This window comes from Colobus angolensis, unplaced genomic scaffold (genome assembly GCF_000951035.1).
Source record: "Colobus angolensis palliatus isolate OR3802 unplaced genomic scaffold, Cang.pa_1.0 Scaffold94, whole genome shotgun sequence".
Lineage (NCBI taxonomy): Eukaryota > Metazoa > Chordata > Mammalia > Primates > Cercopithecidae > Colobus > Colobus angolensis.
In genome coordinates, this window is record NW_012123376.1 from 3951631 (window position 1) to 3966782 (window position 15152).

The 15152-nt window shown below is 33.6% G+C and overlaps 1 protein-coding gene across 1 annotated transcript in view; it reads left to right on the forward strand.

Annotated features, from left to right (window-relative positions):
* DACH1 (dachshund family transcription factor 1) overlaps positions 1 to 15152 on the forward strand; it is a 433308-nt gene that overhangs the window by 279352 nt on the left and 138804 nt on the right. Inside the window, exon 4 of the mRNA XM_011932161.1 lies at positions 14302 to 14474. Within this exon, the coding sequence (XP_011787551.1) occupies positions 14302 to 14474 (173 nt within the window). The remainder of the gene's footprint in view (positions 1 to 14301; positions 14475 to 15152) is intronic.

Here is a 15152-nt window from a genome sequence, read left to right on the forward strand (position 1 = left end):
TAAGTCTAGGATGTTTGTTTTACTGGTGCATGGTTTTCAATGTCAGGGTATTACACACTGTTTTCCTATCTGCTGACATGTAAAATATTCTGTTTGATAACAGTTATTTGAAGTGCCATGTAATATACACTTTGTACCAAATAGAAATTGCAGTATTAAAGCATATTCCCCAGATTTAATTTTTCTTTAAAAAGATTGAAGCAACCTTGTTACATTTCATAAACCTTATTATTTAATCTTGAATTTGGGAGTAGTATTCCCTTTTTAGCATCTCCAACTATGTCACTCAGGGAGGGTCTAAAAGCTATCTGTTAACCCTGAATCTACCAAGTATCCTCTTGCTTTCCTAGTAAGAACTCCACATTGTTGACTCAGTAATTGGTGAACTGGTACCCTCTGTCAAGAAAAGGTAAATTGTGTCTCTGTATGTGAAGCCTTCCAAATATGATACAGACAGTTTTTTCTTAATTTAAAAAAACATATTAACTGCAGTATAAAAGGAACTACAGCCAGTAGGTTTAGATATGGAGTAGAGTATGCAGTAACCACTTGTCCTCACCTGACATAATTGTTTTGTCATGTCTGGCTCTGAAAACCAATTTGTTCTTCAGTCATCTTCTTAGAAAACTCTCTAATGATAGAGAACACAAGATTTTTTTTTTCTATTTTATCAATTTTCCAGTGACATGAAATATGAGATTCAGGAATCCTGCCCTGGTCATATCAATGTCAATGTGTTGGATGACAGAACTCAGGATGATTATTCCTGATGATGAGTTCCTTCTCCTCCTTCTGACTATCTGATACATCACTTTAATCATATCTCTCCTCTGCCTAAGATGATGACCAAACTCATCATCCTGACATCTGAGAACTTTCATAATCTGGTCCTAGCCTACCTAATTCCTTCTGACTTCTCAGGCTTTCCTAATGTGTGTTCTCTCCTCTAGTCAATTGAGCTACCCAGTTGTCATCCAGACGCACCATTTATGTATGTCTTCGCCTCACTGCATGGCCCAGGCAATTCTCTGAACTGGGTGTGCTCTGTCATGCCATGGAGAGGGTATGGGGCCAGAAGTCATGGAAACATCTTCTAAATTCAGCTCTTTTTCCAAAAGACTGTGCGACCTTAAGGACTTAATTTAATCACTGAACCTCAGCTTCCCTTGCTGCAAAATGAGGGTATTAGACTTTATGGTGCCATCCTCAGTAAAGTCTCACCTTATTGTATCATTTTAAAATATATTTTTTTCCAACACACATGCTTACATGTGCTCAAACAGACACATGCACATGAGAAAATTCTTTTTCATCCTTCCATAACTGGTATACCATATTACTTTATTTATTTGCTTATTATTTTTTCAACCTCCTCGTAGTTTGAATATAAACTCCATGAGGATACAAAATTTTATCTACTTTGTCCATTGCTATCTCCCCAGTGCTTACAACAATGCCTGGCACAAAACAGATGTTCAGTATATGCTAAAAAAATGAATGAACAAATGATTTCAATATCTATTTTGTTCTCTAATATTCTATGATTCAAATATACACAGAAAAATAAATTGTCGGTTGTATTACAAAGTTTACATGCAATTTATTGCTCCTTGGCCTGTACACCATAACATTCTGGATATATTTTTTAAAATTATGTTTTCTGCCCTATTTCTTTATTTGCTGGTTCATATGACTGAATAATAATCTTAGTCTGATCGTTTCTGTTGGCTTGCCTCCCTTAGATTTCCAATATGCAGTGGTAACTTAATTTTGAAATAAATAAGAACACAAATTGTTTTTCAAAGCCTTCTTATTTATCATCTAAAATTTAAAATTATATTAATATTAACCAGAATAAATGCACATAATTAAATGATTTTCAAAAAATGTTTTTACAATTCAATAGAGATTTGACACAGTTCAAAAATTAAGCCATGTTCTATTCTTAAAGTCTTAATACTTTTATGAGTTAGCTTTAAAATAGTTAAATATATTTAAAACACCTATCATAGTAATTTGCACACACAAGTATTAGAAGATAAGTCACCTTTGCATTATTGTTTATTGGTATGTCCATAACACAATTATGTTTCTTGTGAAATGATTTAAAGATACTTACACTAAAGCATAAAGTCCAGATGTTTCTTTCTGAAAAGCAACTCTTCGTAGGAAGCTCACAGCTCAGAGCGAAATTTCAAACTCAAAGAAGAAAACAATTTTTACACAGATAATTTTAACCAAAGGAAGTTCTTAGGTGTTTAACTTGTTTTGAAAAATTTTATTTTAATCTAGTAGCTGAAGTCTTAAGTAGTTGTTCCATATAAATTATTTTAATTAAGAGCAACATTTGTTGCAAGTTTAACAAGGTACACTTAGCCAGGCGACCTCAAGTCTTAGGCCAGGCTTATCTAAATGAGAGCATGTGTTTATGATAATCTTAATATTCTCTGATGTATTGATGGAAGATAATGCGTGTGGTAGAACAGGCAAAAAGTAGGAAGGGTGCAATACTTTAACATTGGAGGAAATATTAAAATTATTTAAGACAGTTTGGGATTACAAGGTAAATAACAGATTATAGTAAGTATTTTACAATGGAGAATATCTTTTAGAATCAGATAATGATTTATTGTTAATTACGGACCCCCGCGATGATGATGATTCTTATAATTATTTGAGACAGGGTCTTGCTCAGTCACCCAGGTTGGAATGCAGTGGGATGGTCATGGCTCACTGCAGCCCTGCAACCTCTGCCTCCCAGGCTCAAGCAACCCTCCTGCCTCAGCCTCCTGAGTAACTGGGACTACAGATGTGCGCCACCATGTCTGGCTGATTTTTGTATTTTTTGTAGAAATGGGGTTTCCCCATATTGCCCAGGCTGGGCTTGAACTCCTGAGTTCAGGTGATCTGTCCACCTCAGCCTCCCAAAGTGTTGGGATTGCAGATGTGAACCACTGTGCCTGACCATGGAGGTAATTATTTTTAATAGGTGGATTTCTCTCACACTGAAAGCATTTAAAATTCAGTAGCTTTATTACTATTATTTCTAGATAACGATAATTTGAATACACATTATTTTTGTAAGTTGAGAATTTTAAAAAATCCTATTTCTTTGACCATTTTAGAAAATATACCATACTTCATCATTCATTATTTGTTTTTTACCAAGGGATGTACCTTCTTAATATTGATATTGGGAAAAATTATTGGGAAAAAGAAACAAAAATGAATGTGATGATTTAGCTAAATGCCATCCTGAGTTGTTGTCTTTCTAAACTTAAACCTGTGTTTAGCACTTGAGTCTGACATTGTGTAACTTTACATAGGTTCATACCCCTTATATTCTTCATTGGTCATATTATGGTTACAATAATTAAATTAGATAAGTTTTAAAATAAAAAGAATAAAGATGTTTAAATTTTACTTTATATTTACCTATGAAGATTGATATTTTGAGAAAATAAATCCCTATTTAGAAACATAGTTTTAAACCCTCTTTCTTGTTCTAACTCTCATTGTCACGGCAATCTACAGAAGAGTTTTATAACCATTTATTCTTGGGATAAAAATGAGTGCTTATATTTTCCCCAAATTGGAGTATAAAGGTAAAAATAAAATTATCCATATTGCTGCTGATCCGAAGTATTCTTTCCATTGCCAGCAGCCACAATTTTATTGGTCCTTTTGACCTTGAAAACCTCCTCCTCTGAATGCCCATGAAAAACTGATGAAAAGTGCTTTGAATAGAATGTCTTCACTATGTATAATAGAAGCTATGGTCAGAACGATTTGGTTTCATATAAACAGTAGCTTTCAACAAGCCTGCCATCTGCATGTAATCTACACTATAATATAATATTATTTCAGTGGTTCTTCAAATGTGTTGAGGTCTTTTCTGTTATATGCAGTACCTCAATTTAAAGGCAGCCACCTCCATAATGTTTTTAAGATGAACTTTGTAATTACTGGATATCCTGATTATCATATTACAAGTTGGACTAATGGCACATTTTGAAATTATTCTTAGTTGTGTCTTTTTGGTTTTGTCTTTCTTTAGGCTGTCTACCTTAAATATTAGTTAGGATTGTTAAATTTTTAAATTCAATCATAATGTGCATTCATTCATTATTAATTGAGAGCCTAAGATATGTCAGACATTCATGTATTCATGTTGATTATCTTATTTAAAAGAATATTTTAGCTTAGAAGTAAGTAGAGAGACTTGAATATTATAAAAATGCATTAATACAACCATTTGTGCTAAGAATTTATTATAATCTGTGTAACTTGTATTAAACTATAGGAGTCACATACCAGTATTTCCTTATTCTTGCTCAGCTCTTCAGGGTTAAAACATTATGCAATGTGGTTTATTTGAGTCTTATTCTATGGTTTATAGTAGAAATACATTTTTGGTAGCAATACCTTTATTCTTTCCATACCCGCTTAAAGCATCATGGCTTAATCTACTATGTAGAAATTAATGACTTCCAAATCTTCCTCACTGGGCATCTCCTTTTCTCCCAAATTTCAGTCCCATATTTATAATTACCTGTTGTCAATCTCTGCATGACTATTACCAAAACATCTCATATTTAACCAGTCCAATATTGAACTGAATTTGATTCATTGTAAAATCTGATCTTCTTTATAAGGGTGAAAAAAAACTTGGATTGTGAATTCAAAATTAGGATAATGCACATGAAAGTTAACAAAATGCCAACACATCCTAAGTATATGATATATACTAGATACTATCATCGTCATCATTGCCTCCTTAATTGTGCCACTATACAACAATTGTTAATCTAGATGCTGAATTCATCTTTCATATTTTACTCACTTCATCTCCATTCATATTTAAGTGGTTATTAAGTTCCATCAAGCTTATTTCCAAAATGTTAAACATATTACCAATTCTTTATCTTCTCTATCTTTAGTTACAGTTAAGAATAATAATTAGGGCCGGGCGCGGTGGCGTATGCCCGTAATCCCAGCACTTTGGGAGGGCGAGGCGGGCAGATCACGAGGTCAGGACTTTGAGACCAGCTTGGCATTGTGAAACCCCGTCTCTACTAAAATACAAAAATTAGCTGGACATGGTGGCGTGTGCTGTAGCCTCAGCTACTCCGGAGGCTGGGACAAAAGAATCACTTGAACCCGGTAGGCGGAGTGGCCGAGATTGCACCACTGCTCTCCAGCCTGAGCGACAGAGTGAGATTCTGTATTAAAAAAAAAAAAAAAAAAGATAATAATTAGGCAAATACATGTTATTATATGTGCATGTGCCTCTCCTGCATATCATAAGCTGCTCCATAACAATGGCTATATCTGAATACTTTTATTGCCACAATGATGTTTACCAGATGTAAATGTGAAAATTGGTCTGGATCTGAAGCTCTCAGCTAAAGAACTGATTGAGAGTTAGTCTTACCTTATTTATTTCTACAGATACAATGATGAGAAGAAAAAAAAAAGACACAGGCTTGACCACGTGGAACTTACATTAAGACAAAATTTTAAAATACTTTTCTTAATAACAATTGGAAGAAAATGAAGACCTCTAAGCAGGAGAGTGACAATGTAAGATTTTTAATTAAAAGTGGTGGTCCTAGATTTGATTACAGCAGTTGAGGTAAAAACAGACAAAATAGAGTTAAATAATAGAGATGAAATCAGTAGGACATGAAAAAGGAGTTGGGCGCTGATAGTGCACAGGAAGAGATGAGAAGATAAAGTGGATTCCTGGGTTCCTGGCTTATAAAACTCGCTGGTGATGTCCTTCTTTGAGGCTAACCAGGTTTAGGAAGGAGATAAATTAATACTTAAATCCATACATATGAGAAATATCAAGACAATTGCCAAAGCATATCATCTCACTTATGAAGGTTTTATACTTTTTGGAAAATTCAATAGCAATTTTCCTCAAGTAGGAAGAAAAGCTTTAAATTTCAACACAAATAATTGAAAACTGATGGCATTGTATAAAATCATGAAAATTAAAACTTATTTTAACTTGCCATAGGCAACATTTGTATATGAGCATAAATATATTAATAATATATACCTTGACATTGATTACTCCACTAACAATATATATAATATAACTCACCATTTTATTTAATGTGATTATAAATCTATAGGAAATTACAAAATCCTTAGAAAAAGAATGTCTATTTCATTGGTTTGCCTAATAGAAAAATAATCTGATGAAGTAAAGTTAGAAAAAGTAGAAATTCATTAACATTGGCAATAAGAAAGGCTAAAAGATGTAAAACAAAATTAACATAGATACTTTATACCAAACTGCTTTATTCTGAAGAACTGTATGAATAAGTTTTAGATAGCAAAGTGTGTACATACCTTGTGTGGTCATTTCTACGTTGTCCTTTATCTGTAATCAAATTATACTTAAGTTGTAGAAATTAACCAATTTTTTTCAGTCTCATTTCCACTGACTAGAAACATTTGGCTCTTGCTTACAATCAGCTTATAGTCTGTATTTACAAGACACCCAAATATGTAGTCAATACAAATCAGCCTGGCTACTAATTTTTTCTTATACAAAAATCTATGTAACTATTTACCCAGTCTGAGTCTGCATTTGTTTGATTTATTTTGGGATGTGGATCTATTTTCCTTGGTTAACACTTAGAGCATGCTGCTAATGAGTCCAAAGACAACAACAGCATCAAAAAAACAGTGTTTTCTGATATGATTATCTCTCTCTTCTGCACATACAGTATTTTACCTTTTATCTTTATAATTCTCACCCTACTTCTTTTAGTTTGAGTTGCATCAAAACTTTCTGAAATTTACTATGACATAAGGAAAAATACATGAAACATTGTTACTTATACATCGAAATTATTTTAATAAATTTTATGAGTTCCAAAATGAAAGCTATTTAAAATTGAAACCATTATCTATTTTAAGTTTCCTAATGCTATTTTTATTTTTCATAATTATCCAAAGTTTCTCAGGATAAAAAAGCCATTGTTTTTAGTAATGTCTGTCTGTTCGTTAAGTATCGTTTCATCTTACGTTAGTCACTTGGATATCAGATTTGATTTTATGGTTTGTTTCCCATTTTCTTTAGTTCAACAATCATTGGCCATAGGAAACATTATTCAGCCAAAACTTAAAAATAAGCAGTTCTAGTTTCGATTAATTTGTGTGTACTTTGTACAACTTCACTTATTGTTACTTTCAGCACCATTGTGGAGTATATAGGGCAATAACAATATCTTAAGAAGGTGAAGAAATTTAGAATTAACAAAGTTTTGACAAGTCCAAGAACACTAATAGCATCAGTATTATGTTATAAACAATGCATGTAAAATGAAACATATCGAAACAGCTCTGCTTTCAAAAAAATAAACATCATAGGTAAGACAAAAGTCCCCTTGTATGTCTAGAGTTTCACATTCCTAATTAACTATATCTGACATTCAAGTAGCACAGGGTAAGATTTAGTGAGTGATAGATAACTAAAGAAAAAATATCTAATTATTTATGGGAAAGTGACATATTTTCCTAAATGATATATTTATAGGTAATGGGGCAGTTAATTTATAACAACATTATTTTTCTCTCAAGAAAAAAATAATTTGATGTAAGAATATTAAGCCAAGCAGAATTGGTTACATGAAAGCCAGCCAGTTCTTTTTTTTTTTTTTCCAGAACCTCCAAATCAAACATGATACATGTGCTGACCTACTCTGCGGACATTATTTTGCAATACCAGTTAGGAGGCACTTGTGGCATTTTCTTTGCTAAACCACTACACTTAAAACAGGAACATTTTAAACTGTTTCCCTAATTAATTGTATCCCTAGAAGATTTCTTCTTTTCTCATTTTAGTAGCATGATGAAGTCAAACCAAAGCATCAGGAGATTTCAGTGTTTTTGTATCCTAGAGTAGATCAACTGGGATTAGATAGTTATCCAAAAGAATATTTAAAGACTATATTACAATAACTTTCATGAAAGGACTGTTTCCGCAACTCATGCAAAATACTAGCATTACTGCTGACATTTTATATCATTTTGCTAATAGAGTGAACTTAATCCACTAAAAGATAATAACTTGTTTATTCTCTCACCTGCCTCTGAACTAACAGCTAAACATCTGTAGCACCTGTGACTAGTATTTACTTTTACTTAGAAGTTTTATTTTCATTGTTAAGATGGAGTTGACATCTTTCTAAGTGGTCTCCAATGGTATGGAGTAAATGTCTGCTCTTGCCGTCATTTTCATTGTAAACGAATCTTGACAATGTCAGGTTCCCGTCACAATCTATCAGTGTCACTCAATAAGCAGTGGTGTGACCGTTAGTCCCTTTGAGATTTGCCTCCTTTATCAGGGTCAGCCTGTGGGAAAATCTTAACAAATAGTTACATGTCACCTAGGTATAAGTGATAGTAATACAGTAGTTAAATATCCTTTTACTATTTTAATGCATGGTAATTTAAAAGGCATTTACATTTTACAGATCACTTTAGTTTTGTGTTTGATTACTTTATGTGTTTTCTATCTAAAATGCATAGAAATACTGTGGATTTCTCTTTGGGAACCTGTTTCTCATTGGATATATTTAGGAATGAAATGAACAAATTCATGAATATATGTAATTATTTGGACTAAGACTATAATTGGTGCTGCGAATACACACACTCAAAATTGTTACTGTGTTTTTAGTAAAGAGAAACTAACAATATCTTTCTCCAAAACATTTTTCATTCCCTTTCCTACCTAAAAATTGTACTTCCCTTTATTTTTCTTTAAGCTTTCCCTTTATTTCAGTTTATTTACAAGAACCAGTTACTAAAATTTGATTTATAACATAGCCATATTTGTAGTCCATTTTCTTGTGTATGTTTATGTAACAGGATATTAAATAAAATTTTTCCTGTGGTTGCCAACAAGAAAAAAAGGTGTCAGGTACTCCTCATTTCAAGAAAGTTAAAAGCAATTGGTACTTATTAATAGCAACTGAATCAGCATTGCTGTCTTAACTGTCACTCCAGACTTCATGAACAACCACCTTCTTCCTTTATAAGAATGGGCCACACTCATTTATGAACATTCATTTATAAGATGGGATTTGAAGAGGTCATTCTTTTGAAAGGACAGCAACTTGTAGGTATGGCTGTGGTTTAATAATTCCTGTTTGAGCATGCTTCCTCACTGAGAAGGTCAAGGGAGGAGAATTCCAAGAGAATTACTCAAGGATTGCAGATGCTTCCACCTCGTTTGGTAGCTGGATTTCTGCTTAAGTGTGAACTGCTGATTGGGAGCAGGGGTTGGAGGTGGTGGTAAAGAATTGAGGAGAAGGGAGCAGGCTGGAGAAAGTGGACATCAGAACAAGAGGACCTACATCAGGAGGAGGGCCTTAGTATCAAGAGGCAATGGGAGTTTAGGGAGCTTAGAGGATCATGAAGCTGGAGGAGATTCTACTGTGAGGGACTTGTGCAGTTAGGAGGTTCCCCAGTAAGGATTCCCTTAAAGGATCAGACATTACCACCATGGAAATGTTTAGATTTAGGCCTCTACAACTTGGAAGATGTCAGTTGCCTAAAGGCGTAGCCACAGAAGTTGCAGTGCAGGGGAAATTTAAGCAGGAACCATTTAAGCAGAGACGTTTATCTTACTACCCAGAAGAAAGAGGAGGAAGACAGGATGGTTGAAAAGCTGAGCAAGCCTCTGTCTTCCAGATACCTAGACTCTAGAAATGGCTAATGCTAGTGCGGATGGGGAAGCAGCGATGACAGTTAACTAGAATGAATTTATTTGTTTGTTGTTTGTTTGTTTGTTTACTTATTTATTTTTGAGACGGAGTCTCGCTCTGTCCCCCAGGCTGGAGTGCAGTGGTGCGATCTCAGCTCACTGCAAGCTCCGCCTCCCGGGTTCACGCCATTCTCCTGCCTCAGCCTCCCGAGTAGCTGGGAGTACAGGCTTCCGCCACTACGTCTGGCCAATTTTTTTTTTTCTTTTTATTATACTTTAAGTTCTAGGGTACATGTGCATAGTGTGCAGGTTTGTTACATATGTACATTGTGCCATGTTGGTGTGCTGCACCCATCAACTCGTCAGCACCCATCAATTCATCATCTATATCAGGTATAACTCCCAATGCAATCCCTCCCTCCTCCCTCCTCCCCATGAGAGGCCCCGGTGTGTGATGTTCCCCTTCCCGAGTCCAAGTGATCTCATTGTTCAGTTCCCACCTATGAGTGAGAACATGCGGTGTTTGGTTTTCTGTTCTTGTGATAGTTTGCTAAGAATGATGGTTTCCAGCTGCATCCATGTCCCTACAAAGGACGCAAGTATTCCCTGGTGTGTATGTGCCACATTTTCTTAATCCAGTCTGTCACAGATGGACATTTGGGTTGATTCCAAGTCTTTGCTATTGTGAATAGTGGTCTGGCCAATTTTTTGTGTTTTTAATAGAAACGGAGTTTCACCGTGTTAGCCAGGATGGTCTCGATCTCCTGACCTTGTGATCCGTCCCCCTCGGCCTCACAAAGTGCTGGGATTGGAGGGTGAGCCACCACGCCCGGCCGAGAATGGATTTATTATACTCAAAATCTGCTCAAGGCTCTTAAGGGATAGAATAGGGAACCTTGACAAAGCTTTTTTGAAGGCAATAATTAGAGGAAAACGAAAACCATTTTATATTTGTAACTCATCATTTCTGACTATTCAGTAATCTGGTACCCTTAGAGTAGGGTATCACAATTTAAGGATATATTTCTGCATTTCAAACCTGGTCCATCATAAAATATGTATCATAAAATGCAATAAAAATATCAAGTGAGGGTGAGCCAAGGGAAATAGTCTGAGTCCATGAAGACTAAGACATTGCATCAAACTTATTTTTCAGAAACTTTGTTTTAATGTTGGAATGGGGAGGGACTAAGCGGGGAGAGGACCTCCCATACCTAGTCCTTACATATTTGAATTTCAGTTACACTAAATCTTGAAATAACCTTGCTTGTCCCATCTATTACACAAAAGAAAAACTAAACACACACAGTCACTTTTTATATATAAATTCTATAAATTTAAATATGTAGGTATTAGTATATTTGTAATACCAGTAAGTCAGTTTTTTCTGTTTCTGTCTTCTCCTGCCAAATATTAGAAGTTTCTTATGTATTGAATCTGCTGCTGTTTCTTGCAGTCTTAATAGTAAATATGAATTTTAAAGGTATTTATGTGTGTATGTATATATTTGTGTGAAGGCATAGTACATATATGCTGGTTTATATCATGCTATATGTTGGCTTAAAACAAAATTGTGAAAATATACACTTAATAACTATGGGCATGTCTTGTTCTGAAGAGGTCTATTTTCAATTCTTATTTATTCATGCTAATAGAGTAAAAAGATGTTATAAATAATGCAAAAATCACAGCTGACTTGGTTATATATTGTATATTTTTCATCAGACTTAGCTTCTTAATTGTTTGCTCTATTTATTACCCAAATGAGCTAACATCATGAGTATTTAACAAATGATGATTGGTGGAGATGGCTAGAAGCACTCTATATATCGTGAAAATCTAATATAGCATTAGAAACTTACTAGAGAAAATTCACATATGAATGCTTGATATTTACCTGTGCACAAGGGACTGATATCTGTGATGCAAAAACAGATGTGAAAATGGATAGCGTTTTATCTGTAGTCTGTTTTCAGAGTGATTTAATCAGAATTTTAAGATAATATTTTACACCTTAATAATGTGAAAAATAGTTATTGTGCATCTCTACTGATATGAGTGAAATTTAAATATATTTGCAGAAATAACTATTTCCCATTTATTTATTTATCCTGGCAATAAGGACTTCAATAAAAGAGGAAATTAGTTTAAGTGAACAGAAAAACAAACGTAGATTATAGGTATAAATGGAGCTCAAACTGAATCCAAAATAATGAATGTCTATTTTTCCACTCCCTATTTTAGTTAATTATTCTCAAATATGCAATCTACTATGAATATGTAATGGTTACATTTGTTGAAAATTTAAATGAAGTGTAAAATACAGAGAAAATTACTTATTATTTCTTACTTTCCAGCACAATTTTTATATTAAAATAATATTTATTCCAAAGCATGATTTCTATATCCCAATAGTCAGTTTTAACCGATAACCTACAAGGTAAAATCAATGCTGAATCATAACGTGTGACCAAATCAAATCCCACAGATTTTGGGAATTAAGCCTACAATAAAAAATCGCATGTACTTTGATAAAGGGAATGTAAAGAGAAGATGTTTAGAATGTTTTGTAATAATAATCTCTTGATAGCATACATTTGAAAAATTCATCTATTTATAGCTCTCGCATGTTTGACTAGTACCTTAGAATAAGTGTCAAAAAAGTTATGAGAACAGAATAAGGTGTATACATTTGTGAATATGAAAAGAACTTTTATATCACAATGTAGGAGCAAGCTGGAGAAATTTCATTTCTGTGAGTCGTTTCTGTATGAAGCTATAAACTTTTTTTAAACCAAAAGCTGTCATGGCTTCTTGTAGAATAATAAAGATAACAAAGATATCCATTTTAATTGATTCTTTTCATTGTTTAATAAAATTGCTTTGTTTGATTGCTGAAGAATTTGAATTGAGTTTTCATTACCCACTTCTGAACAATTTACTCGAAGATCCAGACAGTATTGAGCTAATGAGTTTGAATTTATATTGAACCTTAACTGTCTTCATGAAGTAAATGGAAAAAAATCATGGCAGTAACTAAGTATTCTTCATTAAAAACGATGTCGTAGAGATTTTACAATGAGGCTTTTAGCAGAGCTAAAGCATTAAATTGGAGTTTTACCAACTCTGCTGTTTCTATGCATATTATATGAAAATATGGTTTCTTTTTTTAAGAAATAAAACAGTCATGAGCTAATAGAGATATTACAGAAATTTCCTCTAAGTGGATAGTTTGTATTTTCAACAGATTCAGTTAAGGAATAAATTAATATTGAATTAATTTAATTTAGGAGCACATTGAAATTGAAATGATTTATAAACACCTTCCAAGGAGTATTCTAATAAGGTATTTCGTGATCTTTTAAAATCCAAGGCATTGCCACCAATATTGAAATGCATGTCCTCAGATGAGTGACATTGACATGGAGACATAAATGTATGTTTCTCTTTATTGAAAACAAGTGATATATTTATTCACACAAACATGCATGCGTATTTAATTTTTGCTATGGCATTATATTCTATAAAGTGATCTTTTGTGTTCTCTGTACAATGTCTAACCAAGCTGGACATTTAATGGCTCCATTTTTAGGATTTGCTGTGTAATGAACTTAGGCACTCTATTTGATGGCTAGGATGTCATTTACTACAAGGATAACTTTACATTCTATAAATATTAGTGTGTTTCAGTTCCAAGGAGTAATTAATTATCTAGTTAATATAATAGAGACCATTTAACATTAAGCTGGATAGCCAACACAGTGTTAGACTCCACCACGAGGTTAAATGTTCCAGAAATATTATTTTTTAAAATTTTGAGATCCTATATAAGAAACAGAAAATCAAAAAGAATGTGTAGCTTAGGGGAAATTTACTTACCTCAGCTTATTTCCCTAGAAATCAGTTTTCCAACTCCAAATGTGATATATTTTTTAAAACATCATTTTAAATTAGTCGTTGGAAGATTTGGAATAATATTATATCCAAGTAATTTATATTCATTCCCCACAGGCAGCAGTGATGGTTCCTGGGATAAGGAAACACTGCCCTCTTCCCCATCCCAGGGACCTCAGGCCTCTGTAACCCAGCCCTGCTTGCCTGGAGCACGTAGCCTTCCACTTAGTCATCCTCTCAACCATCTTCAGCAGAGCCACCTTCTGCCAAATGGTACGATGGCATTTTTTAGCATTAAAAAATCGTAGTTTTAAAAATTGTAATTATCAGTTGGCAAAATAAGACATAATAAAGAGATATACTATATTTACATAACTAATTGGGATAAGTTAAAGAAAACCCTAGTATTTTAAGCAAGATTCAGACTGATTACAGGAAGAATATAGCAAAGAATTGACCATTTGTATTAAACACAGGAAAAGTTAGGAAATGATAAACCATGGGACCAAACCAAATAGCTATAAGCCTAGTTTCCCTGAGTAGTGAGTGAAATTTTTGCATACGAAGAGGAAAAATATTTTTTCTTTGACTACTAACATTATAAAACTTTTAAATGTTTCAATTTTTAGTGATTTATGCCCTCCAGAGCAATGATGATATATGTGCATTTTTTATAGGACTGGAACTTCCTTTTATGATGATGCCCCACCCTCTAATACCTGTCAGCCTACCTCCAGCGTCTGTCACCATGGCAATGAGCCAGATGAACCACCTCAGCACCATTGCAAATATGGCGGCAGCAGCACAAGTTCAGAGTCCCCCATCCAGAGTCGAGACATCAGTTATTAAGGTAATTTTTTTTATATACAATTATTTTGGCATGTTCATCTTAAGCCACCATCTCTTAATCCATTTTTCTTATTCCATAGGTACATTTGAACTCTAAAAAGCTAAGTAATAGTAAATAGATTGTTAAAAGAGTAGCAAGTGGCCCCAGGGGCACACTACTTACTTAGGCAGGCTAGGGTTGCTTTAAATTCTCTATATATCTATTAAGATAGAGAAAAACATAGGACGTTAAATGTTGTAGTTCAAATTGTCTGTGTTCTTACATGGGTAATTGTGTGTATGCGTGTGTGGTGTTATGAGCATTTATGTAAGGAGAATCAGAAGACCAGAAGGGATAAATACTGCCACTTTCTAGCTCTGTCACCTTAGACATGTAATTTAATCTTCCAGATTCTAGTAAATATCTAATAAAGGCATAATCTAGTGTGGATTATTTTGTAAAAACTAAATGAAGTAATAAAATTGGAAGTTTCCACACATTCAAAAATACACTAAATTGAAGGTAACATTATTGTTATATAAACTTCATATGTGCATATATATACAATTCTGTCTCCTCTGTCCCTGTGTATCTGTGTGTATGTGTGTGAATTGTATGAGATATATACATATATATATAAAATCTTTTTCCTTTATATTATTTTAAAATGTGTACTTAAATCAAAATATTTTAAGTGCA